The 17,910-nt window shown below is 51.7% G+C and overlaps 7 protein-coding genes across 7 annotated transcripts; 2 read left to right on the top strand and 5 right to left on the bottom strand.

Moving 5' to 3' along the window:
• Window positions 1-2,175: 2,175 nt before the first annotated feature.
• Window positions 2,176-3,163, top strand: DSM5745_02732 (RTA1 domain-containing protein; the record flags this gene model as incomplete). The annotated part of the gene is made up of 3 exons (XM_026744748.1): window positions 2,176-2,332; window positions 2,392-2,634; window positions 2,703-3,163. 3 exons carry the CDS (start codon window positions 2,176-2,178, stop codon window positions 3,161-3,163), a joined length of 861 nt encoding a protein of 286 aa, XP_026605614.1.
• Window positions 3,164-3,691: 528 nt separating this feature from the next.
• Window positions 3,692-5,298, bottom strand: DSM5745_02731 (haloalkane dehalogenase family protein; the record flags this gene model as incomplete). Its single annotated transcript, XM_026744747.1, has 3 exons — window positions 3,692-4,397; window positions 4,476-4,660; window positions 4,780-5,298. 3 exons carry the CDS (start codon window positions 5,296-5,298, stop codon window positions 3,692-3,694), a joined length of 1,410 nt encoding a protein of 469 aa, XP_026605613.1.
• A 414-nt stretch (window positions 5,299-5,712) lies between these two features.
• On the bottom strand, window positions 5,713-6,842 carry DSM5745_02730 (aldo/keto reductase family protein; the record flags this gene model as incomplete). The annotated part of the gene is made up of 6 exons (XM_026744746.1): window positions 5,713-5,865; window positions 5,936-6,305; window positions 6,360-6,541; window positions 6,596-6,653; window positions 6,706-6,716; window positions 6,768-6,842. The coding sequence occupies 6 exons, from the start codon at window positions 6,840-6,842 to the stop codon at window positions 5,713-5,715; spliced, it is 849 nt and encodes a 282-aa protein (XP_026605612.1).
• Window positions 6,843-9,335: 2,493 nt separating this feature from the next.
• Window positions 9,336-9,905, bottom strand: DSM5745_02729 (uncharacterized protein; the record flags this gene model as incomplete). The annotated part of the gene is made up of 3 exons (XM_026744745.1): window positions 9,336-9,503; window positions 9,563-9,766; window positions 9,837-9,905. The coding sequence occupies 3 exons, from the start codon at window positions 9,903-9,905 to the stop codon at window positions 9,336-9,338; spliced, it is 441 nt and encodes a 146-aa protein (XP_026605611.1).
• Window positions 9,906-12,517: 2,612 nt separating this feature from the next.
• Window positions 12,518-13,086, top strand: DSM5745_02728 (uncharacterized protein; the record flags this gene model as incomplete). Its single annotated transcript, XM_026744744.1, has 3 exons — window positions 12,518-12,577; window positions 12,645-12,845; window positions 12,922-13,086. The coding sequence occupies 3 exons, from the start codon at window positions 12,518-12,520 to the stop codon at window positions 13,084-13,086; spliced, it is 426 nt and encodes a 141-aa protein (XP_026605610.1).
• A 1,066-nt stretch (window positions 13,087-14,152) lies between these two features.
• On the bottom strand, window positions 14,153-15,697 carry DSM5745_02727 (fungal specific transcription factor domain-containing protein; the record flags this gene model as incomplete). The annotated part of the gene is made up of 4 exons (XM_026744743.1): window positions 14,153-14,876; window positions 14,921-15,449; window positions 15,503-15,514; window positions 15,565-15,697. The coding sequence occupies 4 exons, from the start codon at window positions 15,695-15,697 to the stop codon at window positions 14,153-14,155; spliced, it is 1,398 nt and encodes a 465-aa protein (XP_026605609.1).
• Window positions 15,698-15,847: 150 nt separating this feature from the next.
• On the bottom strand, window positions 15,848-17,483 carry DSM5745_02726 (sugar porter family MFS transporter; the record flags this gene model as incomplete). Its single annotated transcript, XM_026744742.1, has 2 exons — window positions 15,848-17,229; window positions 17,285-17,483. 2 exons carry the CDS (start codon window positions 17,481-17,483, stop codon window positions 15,848-15,850), a joined length of 1,581 nt encoding a protein of 526 aa, XP_026605608.1.
• Between the last annotated feature and the right edge of the window lie 427 nt (window positions 17,484-17,910).

Below are 17,910 nucleotides of genomic sequence, written 5' to 3'. Positions count from 1 at the left end.
CAGTACGCCAGCTTTACGATGAGGTGATGACCTCGGGGCTGGAGATCAAGCCCAGACATCGACAATTCAGCCGTTGTCGAGTAGAGCAGGCGCCCAGTTCTCCTGCTCAGTCTGGACCTCTTTCACCGCAGACACCAAGCCTGTCAGTGCTGTCTCCGCCACCGCCCCGTCTTCAGTGCGTTCTCCGGGACACATTCGGTTCTCCTCTGGAAGAACGGAGACTGATCTTCGGATCGTTTTCTTTATTCTGTACGAAGTTCGAACATTCCTGAGGAGATTCTATTGTCTAAGCGAATAGAGGCAGAACTGGGCGAGTTTCTTGTCCTTCTCGAAGAACCAGACAGAACCAGAATCAGAATAACCTCTGTACGATTCTGGATTATTGGACCGCCTCTTAGGGGGTAGACAAGAACTAACACTAGCAGTGGCTACCATGCCCAACCCCACAGATTCCGTCGCAGATGATTTGCACCCACCCGTGGAACCTTCCCCCTCCCATCCTTCGCATCTCGATCCTGCCAACATTGAACACACAATCATATGCCACACAGTCCGCCTTTCCTTGCGGTGTCCCTCTTGGGAACGTCTATGGTCACTTGTCCATTTTTCCTCCGCTGCCTTGAAAACCCCTTACCAGCTGTACGCCTCCCGCTTCCCCGGGTCTCGCAGAGGGCATATCTTATCCCGCGGTACACACCGTGCTAGGAGGATAATACAAAAAGCGTGAACTCGCAAAACAACATGTATAGGGTATCCTTCGGGTCCGCCTTCGTTGGGAGCTTAGCGGATACCTTCAAGCAGCCCCCACACAGGCGAATGGCGTCTACGGCCTTAACAGCCGGCGCTGGCTCTTTATTCTCACCGGCGTGATTGCCTTTCCAAGAGCGCTTGGCGTTATCTCACGTTCCCATTGCCAGATCTGCCATCCGATAGCGAGTACCTTGGCTGAATCCTGAGGAGAAGGAGTTCGGTTTAAACCGGATGCGCAAGGCGGATAGGAGTCTTCACGAGCTGATAACAGCAGGTTGAAGGGGACGAAGACGGGACTCTCTAAGTGGCAGACTGGGTCTATACTGCTTATTATGCGTATATTCCTTCGCGTTTTTTTACCTATAATACATTCTGCGGCCACAGTTGCATGCGGATTTATGAGTTCGCAGCTTGCTCATCTGCGCTGGAAACATCGGTGGCTAAGGTACCGGTAGGTACATGATTCTCTGCCTCAAGAGTCTGAATCGGGCCTCGGTCTCACGAAGAAACACCTCCCTAACGTTATAAACGCCATGCGCAATTCTGACGGCCTTGATCTACAGCGGGACGAGCGACCTGCTTCAGATCCGACATGCGATTATCCTCTTTCGCTCACGGTTTGCTTCTTTGCGGCGACGAAATCTGGCGATCTAGGATAGGATGCCGCCTGGACTTAGGTGGGAGGGTTATTATCCGACTGGGTAAATGGTTTTGTGCTATAATCATTATAGTTGGCTTTTGGGTACTAATCGATGGTGCAGATTCGCGGGCTCTGGCCCAGTCTTCCCCGTATGTTCGCCCTGCTAGCCGATAGGCAACTTGGAAGAGGTGCTTATTGAATGCGGACAATGGTCAACGAACATTCTGCGCAGGCGATGGTGTCCAGCGCAGAATGATCCTGGGGTCAACAAACTCAATCGCGGACGTCACCTCCTTATTCCCTTTCACCACTCCTCTTCTTCCTCTCTTGGCCATTTTCAAGCAGCTAAACTCTCGCTCGAAGATATGGTACGTGTTCAACGCCTCGATGCCTCTGGTCTCACAACACAGATTATGCCCCATGATTTCTAGTCAAAGACTCGGTGACCGTGGGATTGATCTTGCAGCGCTTCGATGACAGCATAAACGCCGCTTAGCAAGATTTGAACTTGAAGATAATGCAAAGCCAGATGGATGAACAAAGCACAGACCAAGCAATCTCTAAAGATAACTCGTGTGGACCCAATCAGCCTCCAAGCCGAACTCCGAGTGGATCTGCCGTACCGTAAACGAGAAACGAAAGCGAAAACGAGAGCGAGATCGATCCAGGCACCCGAGATCAGTTCCAGGCCTTGGCGGGGGCGGTGCTGTGTTTTTTTTGCTATATAGGAGTCAACAGCCTACTACCATCAGCCCAAAGCAACAATTCACCAGAAACCGAGCTCAATGGCAGGCGACGCCAACAACATCTACGGGTACAACCCGTCCATTCCCGCAGCCGCCATCTTCATCTTCCTCTTTGGTGTTTCGACCGGCTATCATCTCTACCAGCTGCTCAAGGCGCGAGCATTATATTTCATCCCGTTCGTGATTGGTGGTGTTTGTACGTCCCCGACCCCCTTCAGCATTTTCCATTCCCGTATGTCACTAACAACCATGTAGTCCAAATCCTAGGCTACCTCTTCCGCATCCTCAGCCACAACCACACCGACTCAATTCCCCTCTACGCTCTGCAAACCGTCCTGATCCTGCTCGCGCCTGCTCTTTACGCGGCGTCAATATACATGGTCCTTGGACGCTTAATCGTCCACCTCGACGCCCAGCAGCATAGTCTCGTCCGGGTCAAGTGGATGACCAAGATCTTTGTAACGGGCGATGTCATTTCCTTCTTGATGCAGTGCGGAGGTATACCGATCCTTTCCACACAACCCAGTACCAGGGACGATAACAGCTAACCAGTGTTCTGTGTGCAGGCGGCGGCCTCATGTCCGGCGACAACCAATCCACCCGCCAAACCGGCGAAACCATCACGATCATCGGCCTCGCCGTCCAAATCATCTTCTTCGGGTTCTTCCTACTCACCTCAATAATCTTCCACATTCGCATCGCCAAATCCCCCACGCCCTCATCACTCCAAGCCCAGGACTCCTGGCGCAACACCCACAACATCACAGCCCGCAACTGGGTCACGCTCCTATTCGCCATGTACGTCGTTTCGGTCCTGATTCTCGTCCGCTCGATCTTCCGCATGGTGGAGTTTATCGATGGGTATGGCGGGTATATTATGACGCACGAGGTGTTTATCTATGTTTTTGATGCGGTGCTGATGGTTGTTGTCATGGCGGTTCTGAATTTCTGGCATCCGGCTTTTGTTATTAGGGATGGAAAAAAGGGAGGAAGCGAGGGGGGGTTTGAGGAGTTGCCGCTCAGATAAGAGAGAGATTGTTTTGCTTGGCGCTTTATATACCCTTGGCTAGACTAATTGCTGATTTACTGAAATTTGGATATTGCTCGTGCCTGCAGTGGTCTGCATACCGTAGTCCTGCACCGATTTTATGCCCATGTCAACGAGTAAGGTGAGCTGGGATCGCGGAGAGACTAGGGATCTACATGTTCATATTGATGCTCAAGCACTAGAAGATAGATAAGCTTAAGGGCCCAATCCGGTATCCAGAGCACGAAGGGAATTTCCTTTGGTGCCTGGGCGGTAATATTATAGGCACAGTTCTTCTCCGAACTCCGAGTAAACCAGCTTAACAAACCGGAAACTATTTCTGGGTTAGAGGCTTCCACGTTAGATATAACATGATTAATACTATGGTATTAGCAAGATCTCACCTCCAGCTTCTCAAGTAATTAGACAGCATTCATCCTCAACGTCACACACCATCAAACAAGACACATCAAGCCAAACCACAGCACCTTACCTTTCCAATCCAGTCCAGTGCCCAAAACCTGCATCTTAGTGCATAGCACCTTCCCTCCTCGCACCCGCAAACCTCGCAATCAACCCCGCCACCTCCCCAGCCCTCCCCTCCATCGGCAAATGCCCAGCCCCCATAATCCACATCCCCCTCTGCGCCCAACTCACCATCCGATCCGGATAAATCGAGCGCGTCAGCACAGCCTTGTAGTCCCTGATCAGCGGGTCCTTGTCCCCGAAGACAACTGCTACTTCACAACCTTCTCCATCACTACCACTGCCACTCCCTTGATGACGGGTAGTGCCCCAGAACCCACGCACCTGGTCATCCTGCGCACTAAGCCGCGCCTGCACGTTCAGACTATCCCAGTTCGCTGGACCCGTTAAGCCCTCACATAGTTTCCAAAGACGCGTGTTCCGTAAATAAAACAGAACGAACCGCGGTAGAGAGGGGACGGAGTGGCTGAATCTTTGGATCGAGGCCTTGCTACTCCGTGGGAGATCTGCGTACGGCGCTGTATAGGCTGATAGCTCCGAGAGTGATAATGACGGCGACAGGAAGAGGTGGATTAGGGATTCTGGGAGATATCCGTCTAGCAGGCCGGTGGCGCAGTACCAGATTCTGTTCAGGAGGCGGTAGTGTAGACTGCAGTCGCTGAGGCGCGGGGGGAAGAAGGTGTTTAGGAGGAAGAGGCTGGTGACTGTTGTACGCGGCAGGCGCGGGATTGTGCAGAGGGCGATGCAGCTGTTGGTTGTCAGTATTGCTTCAGGGTAAAAGAGAAGGAAAGCCCCTGGTATAGGGTAAGCTTTGAGGGTGACATACCCGCCCCAATCGTGCGCTGCAACGATAGCATTCTCAAGCTCCGTAACCTCAAAGAACTTTACCAGCGTATGGATATGCAGCTCCGTCGTAATAACCTCCGTCTTTAGTATCTTGTCGCTCCGACCATGACCCAACCAGTCAATTGCGTAAACGTCATGGCCGCGCTCAAGGAGGGATGGGAAGACCTGCCCACATATCAGCATCACTCTCAACTCCCACTCCTATTCCCATTCCTAAGGGAAGGACCGGGAAGGCTAACATTCCGCCACACAAAACTCCACCCCGGATTCCCATGCAGAAACACAACGGGTCTATGCTCGCGCTTCCCATCCTGCAAGACAGCAGAGTACCGCGGACGCAGATGGACGTACCGCGCGCTCGCGCCGCAGACTTCGAATTCCTCTGTCTCGGATGTCCACGGTGCACCTTCTACCTCCTTCCACCCGCGGCTGTTGGGTTCGACGTGGAAGATTTCGTCTGGTTTGAAGCGGTATGTACCAGACAGCTGGGATTGCGCGAGGGTGTCGGAGGTGTTTCGGAAGGTGTCGGTGTGGTTTATTAGGCGGGTCCAGCCGGGTGGTCCGAGGAGGAGGTGGATGGAGTTTTTGAGTGTTGCGGGGAGGAGGCACAGGAGGAATTTTGTCATGTATAATGGCAGGAGAATTGAGGTGAGGAGGGCGCGGGTGAGGGTGAAGGAGAGGAGGAAGGAGCTCAGGTGGCCAGTTAGGGTGAGGATGGTTGTTGTGGCTGTTGAGGTGATTTTGGACGCGAGCTTGGTGGCTCGGTCGGTGTGGAGGGCGGGGAGGGTGAGGTGGAGAGGCATTTTGGCGCTCTTTGACTCCGGGCTTTTTGATGAGAGAATTGATGGATGGATGATCGTGGTGTTCTTTTTCAACTGTAGGGATCTTTATCTGGGAGGTTGAATTCATGATGACGCTTGTGACATCATGTACACACCACCACCCATGTTTGCATGAGTATGACCTTATCGAGTCTCAGCCATATGGCTTGGTGTTTAGCTTCGAAGTTGACTTATTTGGCAAGATTTGAATCCAGAGGCTTATAAATTATGTTCAGGTAGACCTTCCTTACGCGCTAGCAGAGCTTGGCCTTAGATTATGATATATTAAGCCTGCTCCCTGTTTTAATATTCTTCTCGCTGAGCTCTGGGTAGCTCCAGCAGACTGCGCTTATTCATTTAATGATTGAAAAGCCAACCTAGTTGCAGATCGAACGTCTAATCCTTCTCAACCGTAGGATCCCACGCACAAGGCTCATACTTTCCCGTCTCCAACTTCCCCATATCCCCCTCACTAAGCTCAAAGTCAAACACCTCGCAATTCTCCCTGATCCTCGACGGCGTGACAGACTTAGGCAGCGGGACAAATCCCTGCAAATACCACAATTAGCGCTTACCCATTGCAAAAAACGACAATACGGTCAAAGACGAGCCAGCTTACCTTCTGCAAACTCCACCTCACAAGAACCTGCGCCGGACTCTTCCCATGTTTCTTACTTAGCTCCTTCAGCACCGGCTCCTCAGAGCGCGTATTCCGCACAAGCGGCGAATAAGCCTGCACGACGGCCCCATGCCTCCTCAGCCAGGAAACGATATCCGGGCGCGCAAGCCACGGGTGGATCTCGTACTGCCCGACGTCGATTGCGCCGCCGCCGCCGGAGGATATGTACGACTGGAGCTCGTCGAGATGGTGGAGCCCGAAATTCGATACGCCGATCGAGCGTGTTTTTCCGGCTTTTTGCGCTTCGACCAGTGCTTTCCAGGTGCCCAGGCGGCCTTCTTTGCCGCCGTAGGGGGCGTGGATTAGGATCCTGCGCATTGATTAGCGCTAGATGACTTATAATGTGGAAGAGGGATGGCCGTACAGGTCGAAGTAGTCGGTGTTCGCCTGCTTCAGGCTATCGTCGATATTTCGCTTCGCGGAGTCGTAGCCGTTGGCGCGGGGTGGGATTTTGGTGGTTAGGAAGACTTCGGAGCGGGGGAGACCGGCTTTGGAGATTGCGGCTGTGACTTCTTTTTCGTTTTTGTAGGCGGCTGCTGAGTCGATCTTTGCGTATTGTCAGTCTTGCGTTGAGACCATATGGGTGCGATCAGAACGTACATGGCGGTAGCCGAGTTTGAGGGCCTCGACGGTCACATTTTCAGCGACGTTTTTTGGCCTACAGAGGATTGATTAGCAATTATTTTGGACCCCGGGGGTGCGCGATGTACGTTTGGTAAACCTGGACTTGATTAGCTTAGTCTTCCAGGGCTATTTAGGGCGGAAAGCATACTCCGTATCCTAGGATGGGAATTTCGTAGCCCGAGAGGAGCTTCTGAGTTGATTTGATTGTGAGGTTTCTGGCCATGATGATTCGATTTTGATAAGAAAATCGGTGTACATGAAATTGGAGAAGGGAGGTTGTCTTCTTAAATAATCTCCGACTGGTTTCGTCATACTTAACCTTACAAATCCCGCCGGATGACAGCGGATAACTCTACGTTGGTTCCACTCCGAGCACCGACCGGGCTGCCATAGTATGTAGCCGCTCAGACAATATAGTATGTATTGATAAATCAATAAACGACGAGAAATCTTTGATGGAGAAACCATTTGGCGCAGGGAAGGCCCGCATCTGCAGCCGCGCGCATACCTAACCATTAGCACTGCGAGCGAAAAAATATGTATCAGCACAGTTCAGGCAGAGAAGCACAAGTGCGCGGTTTCAAGGCTATACCGAACATCCCAGCGAGCAGGGACAATTATCTTCCCAAGCAGCGTAGTTCCTTTACCTTTTTCTTCATTCAACCCCGACAACCCGTTGTAATCGTCGTGATTCAGTCGCACGGTGGCAAGCGGCTAGGGCTGGATTTGCTCTTGCCAAGATTCAACGGGCCGTCCGAGACAAGCCCTAATTCCAGTCCGGCCGCAGCCTCGAGGGATCTCGGAAGCGAGTCCACTGATTACGACTTCCCTAGTTCAATGAAGGTGATGGAGCGGAGCAGCAGATAATAAGCATGGCCGCGAGCTCCAGTCATGAGCCTTCCTTTTGTTCCTTGTTTTGACAGAGGCCGGAAGCCATGACCATGGCCGTGACCTGGACCGTGGCCGCGAATCAGTCCAAGCGACCATCCGTAATATGGTAGCCTCGGCTGGTTGCATCTTTTTGAGAACTTCCACAGCAACGCTTTCAAGGTATCTGAGTCCCCCGGATTCTGCTGGCAATGCGCTGCGGAGAGTTGGACGGTGAATCGGGGGTAAATCGAGGGAGGATCGGGGTCATTGTTCGGGCTGGGTGCGGGCGGTCCAAGGGTTCGTTCGCTCGCTATTGCACGTATGTAAGGGTCAATAATAAACGTCGAAAAGGGAAAGGATGAAGAGAAATCACGAGGTAGGATTGAAGACTGCTTCAGCAGATCGGTCCAGGCAGTTGGATAAGACGAGGGAGTTCCGGCTGATCATGATCTCATCGTAGGATGTGGCAGGAATCTCGAAGTCCCCTGGATGAACGTGATATGGCCTCCTCACATGTGTAGCGTCGCGTCTACCAGCCGTCGAGCTTCTGCTACTTTCTTGACGCGCGCAAGATCAAGCGTCTGGCAAGGCTGATCGGCGCTTGCAAACATGCCGAAGACGCTCGCCGTAAGGCGACAGTAATTCAGACGAATAGAAAACACAACGCTAGCCCGGTATCTCTCCAAAGACTTGTACTTCTGGCGGTCTGAGTTGAATGAAGGGGAATGGATTCAATCGATCAGAGCCTCGAACGCGACAGGTGACTGGACGCTGCGATAATGATTGAGGAGCGGTACAGGTAGAGGATCAGTCGGCCCTGAGCATGGTCGAGATGATCTTCTAGCATGGCGGTCATTGCCAGATTATGACCATTTCCTAGGAAGTCCTCAAGTGGTTTCATCAGTCAATAGTCCTGACTCGGAGGTTAGTAAGGAACGACGGACCTGCCAGCTGAGCAATGGAGACGGTGTAGACTAAATAAAAGAGAGAAATTGGGGATAATCAAAGTATTCAGTGCTTAGGAGCACACTGCACTGTGATAGAGGAGGGAAAAAGCACCAGACTCCGCGGACATCTCTTGTGTTGATGGGCACGTGACCATATTCACTCCAGGTCACAACAGGGAGAATTTTTGCATTTAGCAAAAGGAAAAGAACTATAGCAACTACTAAAAAGGGGATTAGTGCTTAAATCAAAACCAGGCCAAGGTGATATAGTTAACTGGTTCGCACACAAAGACATAACTGGATCTTATATCTTAGCTTCGAGCACTACAATCTGAACACAATATCACCTATTCAAGGTTTGTCCGTGGACGCCCTGCCTCAAACATCCTCTCATACCTGCTATGAGAAAGGGAATGTATTTGACAATCTGCGGCTGGAGGCAGCAATGGAGATTCTACAGGAAGAGGGGAACCCAACGCAAAGAGACAAGCTACGAAAAAAGCCCGGCTCAGCGAACAAGCATACTTGGAAAATGGCAAAACTGGAAGCCTTCGGAGTACACTCTACAGACTTTACCGTGGAAAGAAAAAATGGATTGTAGTTTGAGATTCGATTGAAACAACGAGTATCTGTTAACAAGGGAAGTTGAGCTAGGCAACCTCCAACAGTCCAACAGCCCGATAATCGAAAAAGAAAAAAACACAGACGCAAGGTGTCCTATTGCAGGGTCACAACAGTGAGAAGTGACATAGACTCGAGGTCCATTGCAGGATCACAAAAAGACTAGAGACATAGGAAACAAGGAAACGCCACGTTCGTTCAAGAGATGTGCATCATAGAAAGCTCATGGGTAGATCAAAATGATCAGATCAGATGGGAGAAGCCAGAATTGGAAGAAACTAGCAGCTGTCGGAGGTCGACTGCGCGATAACAGACCACATATCCGGATGAGTGAGGTAGCCGCCAGCGACAAGGGTGCCGTGGTAGCCAGTCACGCAGTCGTTGAGAAGGACATAGGTACCCTCAGCGATGTGCTGGACCTCCATGGTGCGAGAGTTGTTGGGATCCTGTTTGAGCACTGTTAGCCTAATCTCGAGCAAAAAGAAGGGAGAAGGAAGGTACGTACCTCATTGCACCAGCGGACTTCGGCGTGATTGGCGCAAGCGATACGCTCGCAGGAGTTGGGGCCGAGAGTGCGCTGCTTGGGAGGCTGGGGGAGCTCGGGGGTCTGCTGGGCGGTGCCATGGGAAACCTTCTCCAAGTACTGGGCGAGCCACTTGAGGTCCTTGTAGTTGGCGGCAATGGCTTTTCCGGCGCACTGGACGGTGTGCTGAAGAGACATTGTGTTAGTATTTGAGGGATAAACAATGATGAAAGATGTGTAGGGAGGGAGGACTCACGGCAGAGGACATGACGGCGAACATGAGCATAGTCATGAAGACAACAACGGGAGCAAGAGTAAAACGCATCTTGGCGATTGAAGATTGCAAGATGAGATCAGAAGAAGAATTGGAAATGGTTGAGAAATGAAGAGACTTTGGTTGAAGGTTTGATCGGAAGATTTGAGAGCTGGTAGGCTTGAGGATGGTAGAGAACTAAAGAGGATGTTGCGGATGAAGAAAAAAAAAATTTCCTTGGGCGGGAAAGATGGGGGTATATATACCAGGAATTGAGGAGCCCAGGAGTTTGCAGAGCGAGGGGCGGTGATCAGAATCCTGGTGGGTGACTCGTTTATTCACTGAACCTGATCAGAAATAATGAGCACGTGCTTGGATGGCCAATGGGCGTCAAGCAAAGAGAGACACCCTGCAGTGCAGACACACACTTAGTGGGCCAGGTTGCATCCAGGCTGATGGTGGAAGCTGCCAGAAGGCAAGCCTTCACGGGGGGACTCTGTTTACTGAACACTGAGTGAGTGCCCCGCTGTCTAGGACGGCCGAAGACCTGGACGAGAACTTCCGGGATTGCCCATTCTCCAGGCTCTGATTACGTCTCTGCGAATGGCAATGTTGGGGATGAGTACGGCTGAGCTTCGAGACTAGGAATACTACTGGTATTTTCGGGCGTACTAGGAGCTCTTCTGAGGTCAGTGCCAGAGAAGCCCACGGAGCAAGAAGTCAAGACGATCATCTTGAACAGCCCTCCTTGGAGTTGAGTAGCCGGTCAGATAGGTGCAGGCCCGGCACACTTAGATAGCCTCAAGGCAATAAGCCATGACGCTTTACCTCAGTAAACTCATTTCTCCTTCTCCTTACATAGAATATTCATCCACCGACGCCTGTCCAGGACAGTCATTCATTCAATGCATATATAGATAAATTGACTATCAATGTCCCAATAACATGTCCGGCCACTTCATAGAACGTCGAGATATCCAGTGATCCACACGGTCAATATGCTAACCTGGCAGATTGTTCAGCTGCGAACCTTTCTACGCAGGGAGCTAGCCCACGGACCAGGGCCATTGACACGGATGGCGACCAAAAGACGAAATCAGCAACGGCACCAAGCAAGTTGCTTGGAGCCAAGCGGGAAGATAAAGTTCAGATCTATCATGCTTGGGCTTTATAGCAATGTATAGGATAAATGCCAGCAACCTTGTTGAACCTAGATGCCAAACTGCCAGGAAGGCCTCTCCCCGATAATGTCATGAAGGCTGACAGCGGCGGAGAGACTCCTACTGAAATTTAGACAGAGCGTGCAAATATACGGGAAATTACCGCCGCTCAACGGGCCAGGTTCTTCGGACGGTCCATTGATATTCCAATTCAGTGAGATCTACCTCGAAGCAACAGACTTAACTGGAAGATCGTTTCAATGGACCGTAAACGCCAGATGTGTGTTTCCTTGGCTTCAAATTTACCAATGTTTGCTAAGCTAGAGCTCTAGTCTCACGCATTAGTTCTTTAGATCATGATCGTGGCCGCTCGAGTACGGAGGAGAGGGTGCCTAGACATGCTGAATATCCTAAGAAAACGAAATCTCAGTTAGAACAGAAAGTGCCTCAGCCACGGAGCTGAAGGTCTCAACTTACACGAGCCTAGGTGGTTCCATCGATCAAGTACCTCTGCTGCAGCGTGAGTAATGCAGACATTGCCGCCACCTTTGTCTCCGTTTCCTAGCGTAGGATCTAATCCAACTCCATGGAACGATGCAGATACTCTGCACCAGAGCCATCGCGTCTGTGGATGGCCGATGTTCATCGGTGTTCGTGTAGGGAAGGAGGATAGAGGGCCTGCAAAGCTGTAAGTATCAGAAGGTGATGATGTGACACTCTTCTGCGCTTTGAATCTCGCCAGCGTGACGAGAACGTAGAAACCACTCCTTGCTTTCTTCTCCTCTTTTCCCTCTAGCTCACAGTCTCATGTTGGGGGCTCTCAAGGGCACTGAAGGAAGATTCTGGCGTTCGTAGGATCCGATTTGACTTGGAGGAGGAAGCGTGGTCGTAGGTGGCCATCCTGTCGAGGAGGCATCTAGACCTTTATCTAGAGAATCAATATTGTCAGTTCAAAATGCGACATGAGGCTAGGAGCCTGAATGATGCTGTATTTAATGATCACTCAAGCTGTCTGAGGAAAGCAATGCTGGAGCACTCACAATAAGGGCTTTTCGGACCAGTTCTGGCCGGCACATTGAAAGAGGATATGGAGACTCAGAGAGAGGAACTCAGGAAAGTCGGATAGGTCAATCAGGGTACCAAATGAACATGATAGCTAATTTGGGAATTCAAAAAGTGAGGAGGCGTATTTCACATGTCCTCAGGCTCCCAAACTCCATCTTGATGTTGCCTGCAAGGACCTGCTTCCACGGTGCCGGAGTGAAAGAGACCCCTTAACACAACTCATTCACTTTTCAGTTTCTGCTTCTTCTCTCTAGTGCCAAATTCATTCCCAAGCCAGGTCCCACTGGATATAAATACCTCCTCAATTCCTGGCCTTTGACTCTTTTCCCTCCATCCACCAACACACTCTTCCATCTTCCTCCCACTTCTCAAGCCTCAACCTCAATCAATCCTCTTCTCAGTCAAACACCCATCATTTGCCAAATCTTCAACAAATCCACCTGCATCTGAACAGCCACCATGCGTTTCGTGATCCAGTTCCTCGCCATCTTCGTGGCTCTCATCGCCATGGTCCACGGCGTTAGTCTCCTTCCCTCGTTCCATATCCAGTCAACATTACCACAACTAACCCTCTTTTCTCCTCCAGCACACCATCAACTGCGCCGGTAGAGCCATCGCCGCCGACGCCCTCGAGTACCGCGCCGCAATCATGCACCTCCGCTTCATCGAGGAGCACGGCGGCCTCAGCGGTCCGGGCGGCCATCTCCCCCCCTCCGAGGGCCTCGAGCCAAACACCTGCGAGAACCTCTACTGCAGCCGTGATACCAATGTGCGCTGGTGCAATGATGTGAGTGCTCTTCTTTCCCTTCCCTGATGGAAATCTTGTGGGTGTGGTAGGGAAGTGCTAACAGGTGGACGTGTAGGACCCCAAGTACCACAAGATCATGGAGTACCAGCATTTCCGTGAGGGTGCCATTGCGATCTATGATGCTTGCATGACTAGCTATAAGGGTCGGGATGTCTCTGGCGGTGTTATTTCTCACCCGGATAATTGGTCGATGATTGTGCAGAAGGATACGGGGTGCTAGGCTTGCCGGGCTCTCGTATCTGGCTGGCTGTCTTGTTCTCTGGCTTTCAATCGTGACCTCGACATGAGCAGCGCGGCGTTCTCGGATCTGGCGTTTGTCATCTGCTCGAACTCTACACACATTTTTCCTTTTACCATCTGGTCTTTTTTTCCACGGATCCTCCAACAGGGTCTATTTTCCTTTGTGTCAACCTAGGGCGAGAACCTACCTACCATCACATCTTCATGCTAATGAAGGTGAGGTGGGCTTCTAACAAGCCAGGTTTCTCGCACCTTTTTCGATGTTTTTGTTTTCTGAATCTCTCTACTAGCTATTTCACAATGCTGAATGCTGACTGAGGCTTTACCAACCATCCTTGTCTTCCCACTAGCTCGTAGTCTGTGTAAGAGTCTTCGAAAGAGAATTTTGTAAGGAGTAAGAGGAAAACTGGTTGAGATTCTGTGCGAAGCTGGACCGGTGGAATGCCAGGTCGAATCTGTGCCTCCCGCTGTAGTCTTGCTGTTTACATCCCGCATTCAAGAAGGACTTGCATGGAGTGATATTTCAACTGAGCGGTCGAGTATATGGATTCCAGAGCCTCGCACACTAAAGCGAGTATACCTCGCAAAATGGCAACTACCTATGTGTAAGTCAGGTAGGGAATCTCAAAGAACAACGATAGGTCCCAGCATTGGAGAAGAGGATGATGTCACTGCAACAATGCACTATCATGGTGGGCATATAAAGACGCTTAAGACGTGGATCTCCGAGATTTACTTGATTAGGCAGGATGTTGTTATCTGAGTGAACAACCGGAATATGTGTCTGTTCGTCAGAAGATTTCTATTTAGGAGAGTCAGATACCGTTATACTAATGAGGTTCCTATCTCACTCAGGTTGTTTAATTGGTTATCTGCAGACAGCACATATATATGCGTCATCTGTACACCAGTATACGTTCAATCAACGATTCAAACCGCATACGGCTGGAAGTTCCCGCTCGAACAGGATGGAGAACACGCATCGATGCTATATACATGCTGAAACCAGAACCCTACTGATCAAGATCGAGGAAAAGCAGCATATTTTAAGACGTCCTGAAGTCCAAGATACCAAGTTGCAATAGCAAGGCCTCCAGCTTGGCTTTTGCCTCATCCTCAATAACCACGATTTCTCCCTGCCCGTTCGCATGGACGCTGAGAACATCCAGATAGGCACCCCCGATATCTCTAATCTTTGGGATTAAGCTGTATCCGTTCGCTTCTAGGGTTTCTCGCGGAAGGTGACAGAGAACTTCGAGGAGGTCGCTCACGATGCTCTGGTGTTCGGATCGCGCTTGCGTCTCTGCTTCTTGGTCGACGATGGAATCTGCCTTTGAGCCCAGGGGATGGCCGAACTCCTGTAAAAGGTTGGAACGAACATATAGGCTGGTAATAAAGATATTTGCAATTTGTACATCGTGTCCGGCTGTTGCGCCCGCCGGACGTGAGAGGCCGCCGCGCCATCGGAGAGGAGGAGGGAGGGTATCGAGCGTGTTTTGGATATCGGCGAGGGCTGTGGAGAGCACTTGAGATGGAGTTCGATAAGAGCGCGCTGTTTGACAGGTGTCCCATGTTCGAAAGATTGAGAGGAGATGCGTTAGACCAGGGACATAGGTGACTTTGTCGCTGGGAGAGGGCGAGGTGGAGGAGGGGAGCGCGGTGGAAGGACTAACGGCGAGGTCTTCGTCACTGTACGGCCGCGGAAGGTATGATGAGTTGCTTGAGAGCACCAGACGACCAAGGAGGGGTTGACCGATCATGTCAGTGTTTCTATGGAGAATATCATGATATCAGAATCAAACTGTAAGACCGACCGGGATTTGGATGAGCCGCACATCAGAGTCACCTCAAGCAAGCACCACAACCTCTTTAACAGCTCTCCCTGCATTACGCCCATTTGCGCTAAATTGTGCGCAAGTAGATAGCCTGTTCCAGTGACCGCCTCGCCAACCATCCGGTGGACAAACGGATCACTCATCCCTCTTTGCGCCATTGACGCAGTAGCAAGGTTGTACTTCGCGATGCACCAGTCAAGGCTGTAAGGACCGTCCGCTGGAAGGAGGCCATGGCTTTGGATGATGCCGATACATCGGCCTGGCGTTATGGGGTGGTATTCGGCAAAGGACTTCCGGCGTAACGTTGCGGTTGTTGCTGCGAGGATGCTGACGACGAGACCGGTGAAGATGGGATCAGCGGTGTTTTCGCCGAAGCGCGTGAGGAAATCTCGACGATGAAGGACCGGGGCAAGAGGATGGATGTGGGTGAACCAGTCGTTCAAAACGGCGCGGATCAGGGAGGAGGGTGCGAGGAGGTGGAGGATGTCGCCTGACGAAAGCTCGGGGTCTGTCGATGGAGAGAGCAAGGTGGAGGACGGAGAGGACGACTCTCTTGGGAACGGTTGAGCGTGACTGTGGAATTAGCATCATGTTAGGAAGGAGCGCCCAAGGTCAGCAGCTACCGGTTTGGAGGACCCCTCTTCCTCCGCGGCCGGTCAGAGGTGCAAACGACTCCCAGGAACCTGCATCCCTCACAAACATCCCCAGCTGTAAACCGGCACTTGACGCGACGACTTCGGCAAACGTCGCAGGCATTTTGATTTCGGGTATGCTTTTTGACTTCCATTCTGTGAGTTTCCGTGGTATGATGCTAGAGAGACTAGAGGGACAATCTCGCATTTATCGCCTAAACCTCGTCTAAATTCCCCAGATCCTGCTCCAAGCTAACCCCGCACCATCTTCCACCTACTTTCGATCCGGAATAGCTTCTTCATGGTACGACTCCGGCTGCTCGGTTCTCTCCGCTTTCTCTGCCTTCTCCGCCGCCATACTTGCCGGGGCGTCCTGTCCATCGAACAAAACCGCGATCTCCTCGAGCGTCGGGCCCCGCGTCTCCACGAAATAGAACCAGATCACCACGCATTCGACCACCAACACCGCCACGTACACGACATAAAACTTCCACTGCAACGCCTCCAAGCCGAGCGGATTGACATACTGGTTATAGATCCCGGCGAGCGCCGCAACACACGTACAGAGCGTCAACCCTTTAGCGCGGACGTTGAACGGCAAGATTTCGACGGTGTACGCGACAGTCAAACCCGGCCACGCGGCGCCGGCTGTACCATAAAACAGGAAGATCATGGCGAGGACAGCGCGCCCAGCGGGCGCCGACTCGGTTCGGGAGTACACCGCACTGCAAGCAGTCCAGACACTGAAGGAGATGAGCATTCCAACCCCGGCGAAAAGAAAGAGTGTTTTGCGTCCAAAGCGATCGACCAGAAATGCCGCAGCAAGGGAAACGAGGAAACACCAGATGGTCAATCCGCCGTTGATTTCTGCCTGAGTTTTTGAGTCGGTGAAGCCGATCGTGTTCAGGACTTGCGATAGATAATATGAGACCAGGCCGTTGCCACTGCACTGCGAGAAGATAGCTGTTAGGATAATCAGGAGGCATCGCTTGCGGTTGCCCTTGGTGCGAATGAGCTCCGTCCACCCTGTCGAGGCCGCCTCTTGCTCCATCCGCAGCGTCTCCCGGATCTCGGCGAACTCCCACCTCACGAAAGCATCGTTTTCATCGCCGTTTCCATGGTACTTTGTGAGCACAGCACGTGCTTTGTCGAGTTTGCCTTTGCTAATAAGCCATCTAGGGCTCTCAGGGAGGGTCCAGATCCCGATCAACTGAATCGCCGGCATGAGAGCTTGCAAAGCAGTCGGCAACTGCCACTGTACATTGCCGCTGAGATTCTCAAGCGTTCCGAACGCAGACCAAGCGGCCACAATCGCACCGAGATACCAAAGCGTGTTATATATTGTCGTGATCTTTCCTCGGTGGTCCGGGTGCGCCACTTCGGTGATCAGCAAAGGACAAGCACCGTTGCAGATTCCTGAACCAATCCCGACGATGATTCTGCCAGCGAGATACATTGCGTCCCGGTTTGGGTTGGAGGTTGGAGGGAATGATTGAATAAGAGCACCGAGGACAATCACTGCCGAACCAATTGCGGTCCCAAGTCGCCGGCCTAGACCATCGGAGAGGTAGGGGGCGATCAAAAAAACGGCGAAGGTTCCGATTCCAGGGAGGGCGCCAAAGAGGCCGAGGCGACTGCCAGTGGGATTGTCGAAGTCTGCTGGCAGTCAGCAGTGTTCAACAATCAAATCAAAGAGAAAGGAGAGGACTACAATGAGCCCAGGAATCCATCGTCTGAAGGCCATTCAACAAACTGGCGTCATACCCGAGACTTGTCGACGCGAGGAATAGAATCACCATTTTCAGGTACAACTGGCGCAGTTTCGGCTGCTGGTACCAGGGGAGGGGGTTGGAAGTGACATCTCTAGCACCCTCTACAGGGAGGACGTCGGTAGTCGTCTTTGAAGTCATGATTCGCGCTGTATCTGGGGTTTGCAGGGTCCTGAAAGGTATCGACAGTCCATATGGACCCTTATATACCCAGCCCGGTATTCCGGGGGCGGTTACCCCAGACCTGGTTCTCCGTGGGACAAAGAGGGGCTGGAAAGTTGGGATCAATACCGGTTTCGTGCCGTGACTCTCTTCTGCTGTCCCTTACTTGATCCGGGATGCTGAAAGTTACACTACATGGGATGTGGCGTTCTAGCCAGCCAATGCGCAGAGTCCTGCCAAGGTGATGCGGCAGCATCCGAGGTTTAATCGAAGTTACTCCCTCCAATCCTTTGTCTCCTCGTTGGTAGGTATAGCCGATGTTTATGCGAAGTTCTGGCAGCACCCCGGCTGCAGGAAGATTCATTGGCTGAAAGGCAAGCTTCCCGGAATACTTCAGAATGAGCAT

Source organism: Aspergillus mulundensis, assembly GCF_003369625.1.
Source record: "Aspergillus mulundensis strain DSM 5745 chromosome Unknown scaffold_2, whole genome shotgun sequence".
In the NCBI taxonomy this organism is placed as follows: domain Eukaryota; kingdom Fungi; phylum Ascomycota; class Eurotiomycetes; order Eurotiales; family Aspergillaceae; genus Aspergillus; species Aspergillus mulundensis.
Note: the sequence above shows the minus strand (reverse complement) of the source record. Positions and strands in the feature narration are given on the sequence as shown.